Source organism: Ostrea edulis, chromosome 7 (assembly GCF_947568905.1).
Source record: "Ostrea edulis chromosome 7, xbOstEdul1.1, whole genome shotgun sequence".
Classification (NCBI taxonomy): domain Eukaryota; kingdom Metazoa; phylum Mollusca; class Bivalvia; order Ostreida; family Ostreidae; genus Ostrea; species Ostrea edulis.
The window spans coordinates 21,265,201-21,282,987 of NC_079170.1; the positions used below are offsets into that span (position 1 = coordinate 21,265,201).

Consider the following 17,787-nt stretch of genomic DNA (forward strand, 5'->3'; position numbering starts at 1 on the left):
AAATAAAAACAACAATAACAAAAATGAAGAAAAAAAACCCAAAAAACCCAAAATAACCCAGGGTATACCGCTGGTTTTTATCACAAAATACAACCCATAAAGCAAAAGCTTTTAAATTACTGGTATATCCTCAGGGGGATAGGGATTTACATTCTAAGATAAAGTGGTATTTCTTCTTTTCTTTAATAGATACGAATTTGGTTTTTAATTACTTTTGGTTTTTATTTCGCTATTTCATTAAAGTGGTATTTCGTTTTTTCTTTAATAATTTCGTTTTGAATTTTATTTCGCTTTCTATTGAGTAATTATTTCTTTTTTTTATTTATTTAGTATTTTCAAATGCTTCTCGACCAATCAGTATAGACTGAATTACATGAAACCTACTTATTACTGTTCCTATGTTGTTTTGTATATATAAAATTGATAAAACAACAGACTTATTCCACTAATCATTGGGAACATGTGTCCCTCGTTTAATTTTTTTATCTGACCCACAAAGTGCTGACAGCCGTAAGGCCAATTTGACTTCAATTAGACTGGCCTACATTTTATTTTGCACATTTGTTGGGGATGTTAGGGGAACATTTTCACTGTATTGTGTCAGTGAACTTCTCTCGATGCTTGTCTACATAGAAAAACAAGAGAAAAACTGTTTTAGATTTTTATTTATAAATCATGAACACCTATGGATTTAGTCTCCATCTACGAATAAAACATCAGAAACCTGAGACTGATCAACAATACTAGGTAAAGTGTTTTACAAGAGGCCCATGGATCTTAATGGTCACCTGAGTACGCACATTTTTAATCTTTAGAAATCAATGTGTTACCTGTGTGCTTTTTATACTTCTACATTTGTAATACTTCGTACTAGATGATAGATGTATTAGCATAACTATCATACACAATTGATAATTTAGAATTCTTTTACAGGTGAGAAAGTTTTATTACATCACAGTAAAATGTGATTTTCTATCTAAATTCTAAAAGGGTCAAATGATTTTTACAGCTTCAAAGACAATTCATTGCTCATTGTAGGTAACCATGCATACAATTTGCCCGATTGATGTCCAGTAGTAAAGGTTTTCTATAATACAAGTACATATTGCATTTTCAACATATATGTATGATCAAATAAGCCCCACCCTCGAATCTGAACCCATGTGTTATGAATTACACAGAGTTTCTAAGATATGCATTTTTAATATATGACTAACTTAGCTCCACCCTGAACACGGGTCACAAATTTTACAGTTTTTGGTAAAAGGTTCATTGTTCATTATAATCATGGCAACAATTTCTCTCTTTGATGTCTAGAAGCAAAAATAATTTTCTAAGATATAATGCATTTTCAAAATATAACCAACTTAGTTCCACCCTGGGATATGAACCCCTGAACCTAAGGGTCATGAATTTCACAGTTTTGGTAAGGGCTCATTGCTTATTATAGTCATGCCTATAGTTTGACTCCTTGATGTCCATGAGAAAAGAAGAAGGCTCCAAAGAGGCAGGGTCCATGAAATTCACAAACTGTTGCTCCCCCTGACCCAGAGATGTTATACATGTATACCAAAATTGATTCAACCATTCCAGAGAAAAATCTGAAAATGTTGAATAGTTTATGACTGACGCACGACAAACAACAACGGACAAGAACAGACAGCAATCGGTCACTTGAGTGATGTAAGCGACCTAAAAATAATGAACACAAATGAACACAAATCTAGAGTGCACCCATGTTATGATCTTCAGTCAAACTTGCAATTGTATGTTCAGATCTTTCATCTGTGCTATATATTTAAGTATCAAACTCGAAACAATGAAGTTAAAACATTAAAAACCAAAATTATTTTCTATTTCAACATTCATTCTACTCAAAACAATGTCAAAACAGAAATACATGCATGAATAATAGAAACCAAATATAATAATGCCCGTTGTTAAGTACATCTGAACACTTTTTTCCCTGAATTTTCAAACATTGTGGATAAAATATACACACAAGTCTCAGAAAACTTGATCAAGATACCCAGTGTTAAATACAGTGTATCTCTCTAATACTCAGTCTCGGATATCTCATTCAAACTCAGACATCTCACCCATACTCAGTCTCGGACCTCTCTCATATTCAATCTCAGATATCTCTCTCATACTCAGATATCTCACTCATACTCAGACACCTCTCACATATATCTCTCATACTCAGTCTCAGACATCTCTCTCATACTTAGTCTCGGATATCTCACTAATACTCAGTCTCAGATATCTCACTCATACTCAGACACCTCTCACATATATCTCTCATACTCAGTCTCAGACATCTCTCTCATACTCAGTCTCGGATATCTCACTAATACTCAGTCTCAGATATCTCACTCATACTCAGTCTCAGACATCTCTCTCATTCTCAGTCTTGGATATCTCTCTCATACTCAGTGTCTGACATCTCTCTCATTCTCAGTCTCAGACATCTCTCTCATTCTCAGTCTTGGATATCTCTCTCATACTCAAGTCTCGGACATCTCATTCAAACTCAGTCTCAGATTTCTCTCCAATACTCAGTTGCAGATATCTCTCCGATACTTATTTCAGATATTTCTCTCATACTCATATATCTCTCTGATACTCGGTCTCAGATATCTCTCTCATACTTAGTCTCAGGTATCTCTCTCGTACTTACTAACACCTCTCAGATTCCAAGACATTCCATTCTTAGACTAGTTTTTCTCAATAAAATTTCTAAATTAACATTTTGAATGTACAGTACATTGAAACATTAGGTCGAATTTCGTTGTGGTTTGAAACTCGTTAAGATAGGGCTACCCATGAAATCACATGATTAATTGATTAAATCAAATGATTATACAGTAATTGTGGAATGCTAGTTGTTTAATCAGGTAATAACAAATAAGTATCATCATGGAGAAGGTTATATGGGTACATGTACCTCTATAAGTGTGCTGTATAATGCTCCATTCTACCTGTTGTTTACTTAACAAAGGACAGGTGATACTGTGAGTGCAGATTCTAATTAAACTTAATTAGTGGTGAGTGGTGGTGATTTGTTTATGACTCGGATACAGCACTTGATTGTCAACGATCTGAACAGTGCATTCCAACGTCCCCTTTTCCGACAGTTTTACAGCTGTGACAACAGAGTAACTGGCGCCAAAATGACACACTTGGATTTCATCTGTTTCTGGGGAAACAATCATCTGCAGAGTCATCCGTTTGTCCCACCGTCCCACGTGGCTCCTCTGCTGGTGGTGGGGGTGTATGTGTTTGGTGTCGATGTTTCTTGAATCCTGACAAGAAATAATAAAATCTATAGTTACCCTCCTTAATTATACACTCACAGACAAGGTCATTTGGACCTCACTGATTGAAATTTAGTCCTATCCGTATTTCTTCCACTTTGTTCACATAATCGTACAAATGTATCTCTGACTTGCAGAAAATTTTATCAGCATAAAGTTAGTCAACCTTTGCATTATAATAATTTTATCATGTGGGTCGTTCAAATTTCTTTTTGCTTTTGAGATTAAGAGTGAACCATCTACATAGTACTGAATTGTTGTCATTCTGTATAACAGAACTTCAGCACTATGGTGAATTTCCATATGTCTCATGACTGACCGCTTCAATTTCCAATAATGAAAGTCATTCTATCTCTAATAAAACTCTAAACAAAAAGTCTCGAGACATTTGTTTGCTTCTGTATAAAAATGTAAAGAATTTACCCAAAGTCGAGACATTCGATTATTTCTGTATAAAAATGTCAAGAATTTACCCAAAGGCCAGCATTCTGCCTTGTTGTTCTATACATTTCTGGTTTTTATCCATCCCTTCTTTGACCTGTAAACTATCGACGTTCAAATCCCCAATCCTGAAAAAGACAAGGAAAGTTACATATATAACTTAACAGTATCTCAATATGTTAATCCAGCATAAGATGTCACCACAGATACAGGGCGAGTCTTTGAAGAGCAAGTCGTGCAAACTATTGAACCAGTTACCATGATCTCAATGTTGTCTTATCAGTTGAAATATAATATATCTTCATTTCAAAGTTAGTGCCCAACGAAATTTGTGACCTTGGTCAAATTGCTTTTGCCAGGATAATAAAAATGACCACAATTAAGTAAAAGACTGAGAAAGAAAAGACAGGAGAACAGATAGAAATGGTGTTACCTACATGTACACATTACCACATAAATAGTCTTACATGTACACATTACCACTTAAATAGTCTTACATGTACACATTATCACTTAAATAGTCTTACATGTACACGCCACTTAAATAGTCTTACATGTACACATTACCACTTAAATAGTCTTACATGTACACATTATCACTTAAATAGTCTTACATGTACACGCCACTTAAATAGTCTTACATGTACACATTACCACTTAAATAGTCTTACATGTACACATTACCACTTAAATAGTCTTACATGTACACACCACTTAAATAGTCTTACATGTACACACCACTTAAATAGTCTTACATGTACACATTACCACTTAAATAGTCTTACATGTACACATTATCACTTAAATAGTCTTACATGTACATGCCACTTAAATAGTCTTACATGTACACATTACCACTTAAATAGTCTTACATGTACACATTACCACTTAAATAGTCTTACATGTACACACCACTTAAATAGTCTTACATGTACACACCACTTAAATAATCTTACATGTACACATTACCACTTAAATAGTCTTACATGTACACATTACCACTTAAATAGTCTTACATGTACACATTACCACTTAAAGTCTTACATGTATACATTATCACACAAGCCATAAATCTCATTCAAGAACATGAACTCCTGAACCAGGGGGTGTGTTGAATTCAATACATGACCCATAAAATCTCAAGTTAGAATTAGCTAGGAAACCTGACCTTGGAGCCATGAAATTTTGGTCCCAGTAGCTTAAGGACAACATGTTTCATATTTGTTGTTGCCTCTATTACATATCTGTTATATCAATGTTCATGTTGATGGAAAACGACAGACAAAAACGGATCATAATAGGTGAAAAGCTCTGGTACCAATTACCCTACCTTTCGGCCAGTCTCTATCCTATTGGTATAAATCTACCTTGCCTTTCGGACAGCCTCTCTCCTATTGGTATAAATCTACCTACCTTTCAGACAGCCTCTCTCCTATTGGTATAAATCTACCCTACCTTTCGGACAGCCTCTCTCCTATTGGTATAAATCTACCTACCTTTCAGACAGCCTCTCTCCTATTGGTATAAATCTACCCTACCTTTCGGACAGCCTCTCTCCTATTGGTATAAATCTACCTACCTTTCGAACAGCCTCTCTCCTGTACTGCTCCCCACACTGCTCAGTCCAGTACTGGATCCTAAGGCACTGTCTTTAAATGCCTGGCTCGTGTCTTGTGATGTCAGCTGGGAGGTCTGCGTTTTCCCTGACAATGCTCTTGCACTGGCCTGCAGTTGGACTGGGAGGGAGAAACCTCCTTTTATATGTGTTCTCATTCCCTCTTTGGCCTGTTCAGATAAAGACAGGCATTCTCTGTCCATCTGTAAATATATCCCCTTCATTAAAATCATTCTGAACAGGTCTACTTATTTATATGTGTATGTATATATTTGATTATGGCTTGTTTTCAAGAGATGAAAACATATTCAATACGTTAAAGCTGGTGTTCAAAGACATAAACCCTCGCTAGCAGGAAAATATAACCCCTCCCTAGCAGGAAAACTATCTTTAAAAAGCACATGCATATGTAATACAGATGATTATAAAATTCTAAGACCAATTTTCATGAAGTAAAAAGTTAATGATGTTGCAAAGTTTTGAAAACTTAAGAAATCTGATTTTTTCTTCTAAGGACTAATAATCTGCATTAAAAAAAATCAGAAAAGGGGGTGTGGGAGGAGGGGGAGGGGTCATCTGTACCTTCTAATATGGAACGAGTTGGCTATTAAGATAATAATCTTTTTAATCTTCATGCTCTGCTTGAAACTTTAACACTCATTAATATTTACAGGAGTAAGAGAACGAGATCCATGTTTTCTTCAGTGTTTCTGTAACACGGTACACATTACACCCGTACTAACCTTATCGATGCGATTGCTGAGCTTCTCACGACAGTCATTTACAGACGATATGTTTTGTTCGACTTTCTTTGTTCTCTGAACATTCTTCAATAGCAGTCTGAAAAGCAAGGTTTGTTTTTATACATGTATTTGGGATTGGCTGTGTCCTAACAAGATTAAATGTAAAAAGCAAAAAAAAAACAAAAAAACATGCAGTTTTAAAACATTAGTTTAGCCTTTCCCCCATCTAATCTTGTCTGTAACTTGAAATGTTATTCTTTGTATACTCAAAAAATAATAATAAATCAATCAATCAATCAAAAAAAAAAAACAACAATAAGAAAGACATGGTGATGTAGTTGAACAGATTTTAGATGTGGTAATAATTTTTTAGAGTTATCCCCCTTTGACCACTACACTTACCCTATCTGTTTGCCCACCACGCTGTAAGTTCTGGACAGGTTCCTCAGACAATGTCCCTGTAAGAGCGAGACCAGCTGGACACACAGATCCTGTATCCGCATTCTGTAACAGGGTCATTAATTAGCAGTTATTAATTAACCCACAATCAGTTTGTTCCGCCTATCTAGACTGTTGTATCATCATTAATCGATGAGCAGGTTTTCTGGTTCAAATTGTTCACGAAATTCGGTGGTTAATGAAGTACAATTCATATGAAAAGAAAGGACAAAGGCTAGTTGTCCTTCTACAGTGTACATATGTACCACAGAAATTGTATTTTAAGTAAAACCATTAAATTTGATGCCCACAAACACTAGCAAAATGACAATAATTTTAAATACATTGAAATAAACTTCATTTTTGGTAACGCATGAGGGTATGAACTGTGTGACTTCAAGCCAGCATACTTCATGAAGCGCTAAAAGTATGCTTCTGTATACGCTATATATTTTCAAAACTGAAATTTATTTTTTACATTCACATTCTACTTTCATTTCAGTCGTAAAATTCCCAGTCCTTAAAATAGACGTACTATATTTATCAAGATTCATGCGCGCATTGTTCACAACTTCTGTGCATTCAGTAAGAAATACCGATCACATTACAATTTGTGTAGAGACATCAAAGACAAAATCATTGGAAATGTTAATATCAATGAATTTTTATACCTCATCAAGCTTTTTTTAATCCTTTTTCAGGCACCTTGTACAACGACCTCTTTTATACAAGCACAGACACTGGTGGATTATATAGTACAAGACAATATGACGAGTACACATCAACAGACTTCCTGTGTCTGAGTCACTCACCTGTCGGCCTCGTGTACGTAATCCGCCTCTGGACTCAGCGTCTTCTGTTTTCTGTCCTTGGAGAAGGCGGCAGAAATCTCCTGGATTTTGGAACACAGATGATCTGCTTTGAGGGTGCTGTTAATGGGAGAGTGTATAGTGTTAGAATTCATAAAATTCCCAAACCGATAGGAATTAGGTAAGACCCTGATTAATATTCATACACAATGGTTAGTACTGCACTGTTTAAATCATATCCAGCAATATAATTACAAGCGCATTACATCAATACCAATTTCGCATAAGGAATAATTGTCTAGGTTGGTATTGTTGAATATGATATCTGCCAAAAATGAACCCTGGTGCAGAAGTGTTCACTACCGATTAGAGAACTGACTGTCGTGCCATCAAAATGTAATGTCTCCACTCTTTTGTGAAAAAGCAAGGGGTTGCCATGAAATATACAAACCAATTTTCTTCTTGCAGACACCCCACACAATGGCTGATGGCATCCTTCTCCTGTTCGTAAATCTTGTTCATCAGAACGTCCATGTACACCTTACACTCTTCTGAGCGATTCTCCGCCTACCAGGACAGAAATAATGCAAAAATAGCAATGCAAGTTTGAGCGATTCTCCGCCTACCAGGACAGAAATAATGCAAAATAGCAATGCAAGTTTTTCAATTTTAAGGAAACATTCTATCAAACATTCAATCTCGCAAGATTTCTATGTCCCTCACCTTCTTCAACACTTCCCTTGGGTTGACGTCTGACACAATATTGTGCATCTTCTGGTATTTGTCCCTGACAATGGCTGCCATGTCCTGGTTGTCCTTCAGTAGAGGTAGGAGAACCTCGAGGTGCCCCAGGAATGAAGGGTAGACCCCATAGAACATGTTCTGCCTCTTGTTGTGCTCCTCCAGTAACCGCTTCATATCTGGGATGGTGTTGTTTATATGGCTGGTCAGGCGAAAAATGTAATCCCTGAAAAGATCATTTTTGGGATTCATCTTCACTTTACAGGACTTATTTTGCTGTAGCTATCAGACTGCAGGTGTAACAGGAGGTGAGAAAATGCAACGGACCAGACTGGGATTCGAACCTGGGCCCCCTGGATCTCTAGTCAGGTGCTTTACCAACTGAGCTACCTGGCCACCAGCAATCGAACCCGCTGACCGCTACATTCCTCCATCCTTAAATGTCTTCACACTTGAAGACATCAACCCAGGATCTTAATTCCCTGGCAGACATTTTCACCTGTCAGCTCCAGGGGCTGGTCTACGGCACCAAATGTAACAGGAAGTGAGAAAATGCAACTGACCAGACCAGGATTTTGAACCCATGCCCCCTGAATCTCTATTAAGGTGGTCTACCAACTGAGCTATCTGGCCACCGCTGAATGAACCCGACTGACCACTACACAGGTAAGGACTTATATTGGACCCAGTTACCACGTATCAAAAGCAAGATGGAAAATCCAAAACTCTAGTTCTGGGCTTATTTACATAATAATTGCCCAAATCCTTAAAAATTGCAGATTTTAACTGTATATATATGAATCTAAAATTTAACTTCTGTTCAGATTAAGTCATTAGGAATAGTCCGAGGCAAAATTCAAAATTATCTTTCTTATTTATCAAACAAAACAAAAACTAGACATAATGAAACCAAAAAACTCTCTCATTCATGAGCACCTGCCTCCACAAAAATATGATTGCACAGAACTGTAAATTTACAAGTGGGCCATGCCCAAAAAAACCCCATCTTCCAGCAGAGTTCTAAATATACATAGATAGCTAGAAACCTGTGCCCTAAATATCACTAACCATGTGGTAACTTTCATGCTAATTTTTCCCTTTCAAGGCTTTTTCCAAACACTGGGTTCTAAAATTGTATAATTTTTTTCCTAGGGGCTTGCTTCAAATATTTCTTAATAGCACTGGCAAATCTTGGCTCATAACCATTATGAAAACAAGCAAATTCAGACAATCTGTTTCCCACTGCAAGTTATATCAATCTACAAGTTATATCAATCTACAAGAAAAGTGCAGGAGACAGTGTGCAAAAACTTTTTTACGAAGTTTTGGTGATAATTAGATTACAATATTAGAGAGATCGTCCGGACCCATTTTGTTACCATGTCCGAGCAGGTGACTTTGACCTAACAGTGCATGACCTTAACCTTTTGACCTAATATTCTAGGAGTAATTTTTTTCAAAAATTCGCTAAAGCTCAGGAAATATTTGAGATGTCCTCCAGAAAAAAATTCTCACAAAATGAAACTTGGTAACCTTGATTTTGAACCTTCTGACCTAAAAACACGATGGAGGGATGATAGTTTAGTCAACATAATTTGTTTAGCAAAGTTTCGAAGGTAATTTAAAGCTCAATTATCATGAAACTAGATTATTTGAGACAAAAGATTAAAGTTATCGTCCCCCGCTCCCATAAGGATTGTTTTGCACATCTGTTAACTTATCTTAAAATCGAAAGTAAGAACATTTTGATTGGATGTATAGCCTTGCTGGAAATCCCAAACTCCCAGACACTACCGGATGCTATTCCACATACATGTTAATATTCTGGGTGAGACAGCTGCTTCATGTATTTCTTGTAAAATAATAATGTTGTAATTGTGTAAATCATACAAATATGATACTGCTTCCGTATATATTTTTTACAAGTGTGGTTTTTTTCCCCTTCGCTTCTCTTCAAACAATGGAGGTCACATGTTGATTAATTTCTGCTGACGTGTCCTTCGTTGATTGTTCTGTCGTGCTTTTAAACTTTTGTTAACTACATATAAAAGGGTTAACTTTGTAAAGGAAAAATGGAAGATAATGTATCAGGTAATCTAGATAGTACTGATAACCATACAAGTACGCTCTGGTTTTTTTTTTTAAATACTTGACTTTCTGAAAATCTGTTACTTGTACCATATATCATCTGTTCCTTAGTGAATCCTGAGAGGATTTTACACAGAATTTCCCCATTACACTCTGATTATCCAATGTTAAATATTCAACGTCTACTAGCTGTGGTCTCACCATAGTTCCGGGGATCATAGTTCAAACAGACTTCTATCTTTTAAAGTATATGAGGAAGCTTATATCTACATGTTTTGTCCTATCTAGCTGGTTCAGTGGTTCCTGATGAGCTTTAAGCATCGATCTCACTCATTTTTTTAATTTAGAAGCAGGAATGGTCCTTCATTTGAAGAAACCTAATTCCTCTCAATCAAGAATGCTTTGTCAGATAAAACACAAACAGGAAACAGACAACAAAAACAGATGATAGACAAACAGATGGTGGGTAAATTTGGATCACAAAAAGATCATCATAGCTAAAGAGTTCAATTTCTGTGAAATTTTCTTTCAATATGATTTTTAAAATAGCTTATATTTTCTAGGTTTCACTTCAATCTCAACATAGTACAGTTTCGATAATGACCAACATAACGCGGCCATGATGTTGCTACATGTATCATTATACATCACACACATTAATAATACTTCAAAACACTTCAATCTAACATACCTTACCTAAATTTCAAAATTTAGGACATCTGAATTCTAATACATATATGTGTACATGACCCTTTAACAAATAATGGCATGTATGACCTTCTGATTTTTTATTAAAATTTTCTTGCACATTTGGCGGCTATTCCTCACTATGGTAACACCTCATTAACTGCGGGACTGTCTCTTTTTACCTCAGGGATATTTCAGCCAGTTGCATCAGTTCCTGTTCCTGTATGGACAAGGTCACATATCGCACCGTTAGATGGGCAATGGCGCTCATCTTGTGGGCAACGTAAGAATCCTTCTCGTAGGAAATGGGGTTACTGCTGAAGAACTGAGGGATGGGAGCTGAAAGAGGAAAGCAAAGACGTGATGTCAAAGAGTATGTGTAAATTATACCAGCACGCCATACACTGCATGCATGTACATGTGTATCTTTAGCAATGGTCTGCATATGACAGTTTAACCCCTTGATTTTTGTAGGGCATCTGCCTGCATTGAAAGTGGGTCAATAATATTTATATAATCATCACGCAAAAGTTGAATTAACAATTGACCCAGCAGACAGCATTCATTCGCAGTGTAATACTCGGATCCTTTCTTTATATAGCTGAATCGAACACTGGGAATTTCTGTTAGCTGTGCTCAACAATGCATTTACAGAAACTGCACCAAAAACCTTCAATGATTTTTGAAAAATGCAGATGAATAAGCCAGTAGATTGCAATATTTCAAAGTTGATAAAACATATCTTAGCTGTTTTGATATGCATGACCCACTACTATGATGGAATATTTCTCAAGTACATTAAACCACAAAGGCTGTCTTATACAGCTGCACACATGCAGTTACTTAAAAAATGGCAGATGTAAAGATGTCAGTTCTTTGAATCTAAAATATTAATTTGACAATTCATCTCATACATACAATATTTCACGTACAACAGATGTCCCCTAATGCATCTCTATGATTGCTCAACATTTTGACAGCTGCATATTCCATATCATAAAATTTTTATGTGATATGCATGTAAAATATGCAGATATATAATATGCAGAGATATCATCTATAAAATTTAAGTCACACATGCATACAGGAACACGTTTACTGCCAATTGAAACCTCAAGAGGAAGTCAAGTAATTCAGTGGATCAAATTAGTGATTCACTGTTAACATTGGAGGGAGAGGATGCATGGTCTATGAAAAACATGTCTAAGGATTATATAAGCTTTACACCTGCCATTTTAAAGTTTTTAATTTCATATAGCAGATTGCATCTTGTATGATAATGTTATGTGCCTCATAGCTTGCCTGAGCAAGTGACCTCGTTTGTTTTCTGATCTTAAATAGTTTATTTTTAGATATCACTGTAAGTCACAAGCCTATATATACTAGGCATGGATAAGTGCTGAATTTGGCTCTTGAAAAATGTGAAAATTCTTGTAAATCAATTCAACTGCAGCAAAGTAAAACATGATGTGTATCTTCTCATTCCATATAGCTATACATATCAAATTTCAGATTCCTAAGTTAAGGCATTCTACAGAAAAGTCCAGAAAAATTCAGCACAATTTTAAAACTCCATAAATCTTGTAAAAACCAGTCCACTGTAATAAAACTTAAAACTTGATCTGTAAACATTTATTAGACGTAAAACACATACCATATATTTCAGCTTTCTAAAACTAATCGTGGTGACAAAAAGTTAGTAAAAAATAGTGATGGGCAATTGGGAAAAAATAATTAATCGATGATGGGATTAATCGGATGCACCTTTTCGATTGATTAATCGAAAAATAATCGAATTTTATTCCTATCAAATTTATGGTATAAATATATTAAATTTACTTTATTTTTTACCCTAAATATTAAGTTAATTAGAATAAAATCATAAGATTGATTGATTGTATCTTGTTTAACGTCTCTCTCGGGAATTTTTCACTCATGGAGACGTTTAAAATCATTAGAAATTTGGAGTTAATAATCCCATTATTTCGATTTTGTTTTCCCGGGATAGGGATATCTCTCTCGATTTTTATTGTTGTTCTTATGGGATCTGGTATAGATTACGGGACTTTCGAGATACGAATCCACTCTTACTTTTATCGCGCGTTGAACGTAATTGTAGGGCATGTCACTTCCGGATTACAATAACAACTAAGTATTCAAACATGGAATATTTCAATACGGAACTTTCAGGATATTCCGGAACGACCGATTATATTTGACGTTTATACACCATGGTCACGTGATAATAACCAATTGTAGGGCAAAGTTGACATCGATACATATGGTGTTTCGCTAACAGACGGTCCGTAAAGAGCTATGCGCAGTCCCACGATGACGATCCAAGTCATTATTGGTGCTTAGTACCTGGGTGTAAATTAGTTGGAAGGAAAAAGGCGCATTTAGATGCGTACCATTGAATGCAAGGCGTGAAGTTTTACCGATATCCTCAAGATATTCCCTAGATTTATTTCCCGCGCCGACTCGCATAATTTAATCAATTGTATTTTCCTATAAAATGGTTGTAGTGATTCCTTTCTTTCAACAATAGCATTTAAATGCAGGAAATTGATAGCAATTGAAATATTCCATGTTTGTTTACTTTGTTGTTATTGTAATCCGGAAGTGACATGCCCTACAATTACGTTCAACGCGCGATAAAAGTCAGAGTGGATCCGTATCTCGAAAGTCCCGTATTGCTATCAATTTCCTGCATATAAATGCTATCTTTGAAAGAAAGGAATTACTACAACCATTTTGGATTTTAGTTAAGTTGGGGAAGGAATATTCGCATTATTAAAAAAAGATACAGACGTCGGCGATTTTCGATTTTCAAAATGACAATCGATTATTCACATCGTTTGAGTTATAGCGACCGACAATCGAAAGTCGGCGATAATCGGTACATCACTAGTAAAAAATTCAAGTTGATGCAACCATGAGACTAAGTCTTACAATTTTTGTTAAAATAGGTCAATTCACTGTAACAAAAATGAAATTTAATCTACTCATTAGGTAACCACATTTCAAATTTCACATTCTTAAGTTAAAGCAATATGGTGGAAAAAAGGTCAGAAGAACAATTAAAATCCAAATGGTAAAAATATTCAAAACTGGATGTTCGTGTGTGTTGCTTTAAGTATATAGGAGTATATGCCTCCTGGAGCATGCCAATAATTAAGATCCATTTTACATGTAAGTACTTGAACTAAAACCACAATCAGCCTGCATATTCTCCATCTTTGTAGAATCTTCTAGACATATACTTTGTAATAAATTATTCACTCAGAGTATGAACAAAATGCTACTGTTTAGGCAGAAAGTCATACAATTTATTCCTTTAGTACTATTATATATTAATATAATTTAAAAATTATTTTTTAAAACAAAGAAAGTTTGTTTATAACAAACATATCCAGTGACTTAACTAAACCATTGTGATCATCAATTTCAATACACCAAGTTAAATCAGCACAGTAGAAGGCATCAATGTTGAAAGCGTAGAAATTGACCTATGCTCTTTTTTTTTTTTTTTTTTTTTTGTGTGTGTGTGTGTATTACATTCGAGATTTACTGATGCGCTGAACCAGGCAGTAAATTCATATTTTGGGATACTACTGATGTACAGTGCATTGGTAGCTTTGATTGGTCGGTGTAAGAGTTACTGATGTACAGTGCATTGGTAGCTTTGATTGGTCGGTGTAAGAGTTACTATAAGTAAACTTACTATCCAATTTCTGTATGACCACTAGGGAAGAGGAAAATTGGGTTTTACAGTACATGGCACGTATTTGATAATTAAATGAAGGCTTAAAATTACATTGATATTTCCACAGTATCTCCATTGATTGCAAACTTGGTTGAATATTATCATCATTGTAATGTATTCCACTTTTACAGTGCTTGGAACTCCTATAACAGTAACCCATTTCGAATTATATTGTACAACATTACGGAAATGCACTGGGATAATTACTATTTATTACTTTAAATGTCAGTCAGACATTGGAGGCTGGGGGATATGTATCTTGTATTAATAGTGTAGTAGTACCGGGTAATACTTATAAGAGGCCTGACTAATTCTAATCACCTTGTTCTTACTTATACATATAAATTTCGTAGAGAGGTTCCACACTAGCTGGCTCAGGTGAGCTAAAATTGAACATGTAAAATGAACTAGCTTCCCCCCTGACCTTCAAAGTGCAAAGTCATTACTAGAGACACTCCTGTAGCTCACATTACTACTGTGAAATGAAGTGCATTTCTGATAACTAATCTGTAGTGGGTGCATGTGCCCTGTTGCAGTGTGGTGTTCCCAAGCAGCCATTATACTGAACAAAAAACTTCTCAAACAAACCAACTATTCAAGAGCCCCATCCTTGTATACACTGGAGCCTATGACATAATATTTCATCGATTTTGAACAATTAATTTTTCATTAACTCTTTCAATAATGACGCAAAGTTCTCCCACCGTAATATATCATTAATGCAGTTACGAAGAGCTTTTAAATGCACTGAAAACACATCTTCAATGAGTAGTCTTAAACCATTCAATATTTTTTTTCCTGATAAAGAACACATACGTCTGCATATACTCTTAGAAGTACAAGCCTTAATTGATTAACATCCCTACCTTTCTTCAATACCACCGATTAACATCCCTACCTTTCTTCAATACCACAGATTGAAAACAAGATGCATTTGTGAAACACTGTTGCCAGCAAGGAAATTCTGGTACCAAAGAAATTAAGGTCTTGTCACAAAGAATACACAAGTGAAATATGAAAGCCTCATCACCAGCCATTCAAAAGTTAGAGCCTATAGGTTAAAGTTTTTCAAATGTAGGTAAAACTCTAAGGCCAAGGTTAGGAGGTCAAACATTTTGGTACTAAAAGAAAGGAACAGACATATATTAGATATCAATGCCATTCAAAAGTTATTGCTTTTTGCAGACAAACAAAAATAGACTGACTGACCAAAAACTATCTCCATTACAGTAATGTGTTTAACTATTCATTATTTGGACAAGTTTTCTTAATAACAATTACAATAGTTAAGCCAATTCAACTTAATTGATAGATAATCATCCCTGCCCGCCCTTCAAAAATTGGCCGCCCCTGAATTTTTTTATTTTGTCAAACTTGCGATTTCTGGAAAATTTTCATGTCCAACTCTGGTATTTACACTTCTTGTTTACATTTCCGGCATAGCAACATGAAAAGCCACGTGAAGAAAATAGATCTATATGATTTTCTTAATTTCTCGCGTTCTTACAGGCGTAAATCTGGAAGGAGTTTAGTATATTTCTGTTTGAAATTAAAGCTTAACCTGGAATTCGTCTGTGAAAATAGTATAGATTGATATATTTTCATCTGGCATTAAATGATGCACTAATTCTGTTGAAAAAAAAAACTTGTTTGTCTTTAACATTTTTCTAAGAAAATAAAAATCAAAAAATAAAATCCTCCCTACTGCCCTAAACTTTTTGGTGACCCTGGATGGAAATCTACTGATTAAATTGAATTGGTCATAGTGGTGGATTTTAGTTGATTTCTATAATAAGGGGGATTTTAGTTGATATCTATAATTCTAATAGTCATTGGTTTTAGTTGATATCTATAATAGTTAATGATGAATTTCAGTTGATATCTATAATTAGTTATTGTCAAATCTAGTTGATATCTATAACAGTTAGTGGTGAATTTTAGTTGGTATCTATAATTTTAATAGTTATTGTTTTTAGTTGATATCTATAATAGTTATTGGTGAATTTTAGTGATATCTATAATAGCTAGTGGCGTGAATTTTAGTTGGTATCTATAATTTTAATAGTTATTGTTTTTAGTTGATATCTATAATAGTTATTGGTGAATTTTAGTGATATCTATAATAGCTAGTGGCGTGAATTTTAGTTGATATCTATAATTTTAATAGTTATTGTTTTTAGTTGATATCTATAATAGTTATTGGTGAATTTTAGTGATATCTATAATAGCTAGTGGCGTGAATTTTAGTTGATATCTATAATTTTAATAGTTATTGTTTTTAGTTGATATCTATAATAGATTGGTAAATTTCAGTTGATATCTATAATTATAATAGTTATTGGTGAATTTCAGTTGATATATATAATAGTTAGTGCTGAATTTTAGTTGATATCTCTAATTTATCCATGGTTGAGATATCTATAATTGGAGTGGTGAATTCTAGTTGATATCTATATTTATAATAGTTAGTGGTGAATTCTAGTTGATATCTAATTTTATAATAGTGGTGAATTTTAGTTGATATCTACATTTATAATAGTTATTGGTGAATTTTAGTTGATATCTATGATTTATTCATGGTTGAGATATTTATAATAGTTAGTGGTGAATTCTAGTTGATATCTAATTTTATAATAGTGGTGAATTTTAGTTGATATCTATGATTTATCCATCAATGGTTGAGTTTTGTGGCCAATAGGATAGCACGTTTGCCAAGCAATCAAATGGTCCCAGGTTCAATTCCATAATTTGTCATCTATATTTCTAAATTTACAGAGTTTTTTCAGTTCACCATACTTTATATGAAAACTTTGAAGAAGGCAAATTAAAAGACACACAAAAGAAATGGTGATAATGTACATTTATGAATAACCGTGCACTGTATACGAAAATAATGGGGTATCGAATATATAGGAAGAAATTAACAGGAAGCATAACAATATACAGCTTACTCCACTTATATTGAAGTCGTTTATTTTGAAATATTGCTTATTTTGAAGTAAAACAAAATCTCCTGCCTCAGTCTCATTTTCTTTGCATTAAAATATCACTTAAATTGAAATCGCTTATATTGAATTATCGCTTATTTTGAAAACAATTATCGGTCCACTGAGTAGATAATGTGTTGTTTTTATAACGGCTA

The 17,787-nt window shown here is 34.6% G+C and overlaps 1 protein-coding gene across 7 annotated transcripts in view; it reads right to left on the minus strand.

Moving 5' to 3' along the window:
• Window positions 1-647: 647 nt before the first annotated feature.
• The window catches only part of LOC125656632 (serine/threonine-protein kinase TBK1-like), a 95,082-nt gene continuing 77,942 nt past the window's right edge, over window positions 648-17,787 (minus strand). For 6 of the 7 annotated variants that reach the window (XM_056143645.1, XM_056143649.1, XM_056143646.1 and 3 more), the window contains 9 exons: window positions 11,062-11,218; window positions 8,087-8,330; window positions 7,815-7,930; window positions 7,367-7,483; window positions 6,519-6,620; window positions 6,117-6,213; window positions 5,338-5,576; window positions 3,791-3,886; window positions 648-3,305 (listed from right to left, as the gene is read on the minus strand). In XM_056143645.1, the coding sequence (XP_055999620.1) occupies window positions 3,224-3,305; window positions 3,791-3,886; window positions 5,338-5,576; window positions 6,117-6,213; window positions 6,519-6,620; window positions 7,367-7,483; window positions 7,815-7,930; window positions 8,087-8,330; window positions 11,062-11,218 (1,250 nt within the window). In that variant the 3' untranslated portion in view covers window positions 648-3,223. Of the gene's footprint in view, window positions 3,306-3,790; window positions 5,251-5,291; window positions 5,577-6,116; window positions 6,214-6,518; window positions 6,621-7,366; window positions 7,484-7,814; window positions 7,931-8,086; window positions 8,331-11,061; window positions 11,219-17,787 lie in introns of those variants that run through there. The other variant, XM_056143650.1, reaches the window with a different exon arrangement.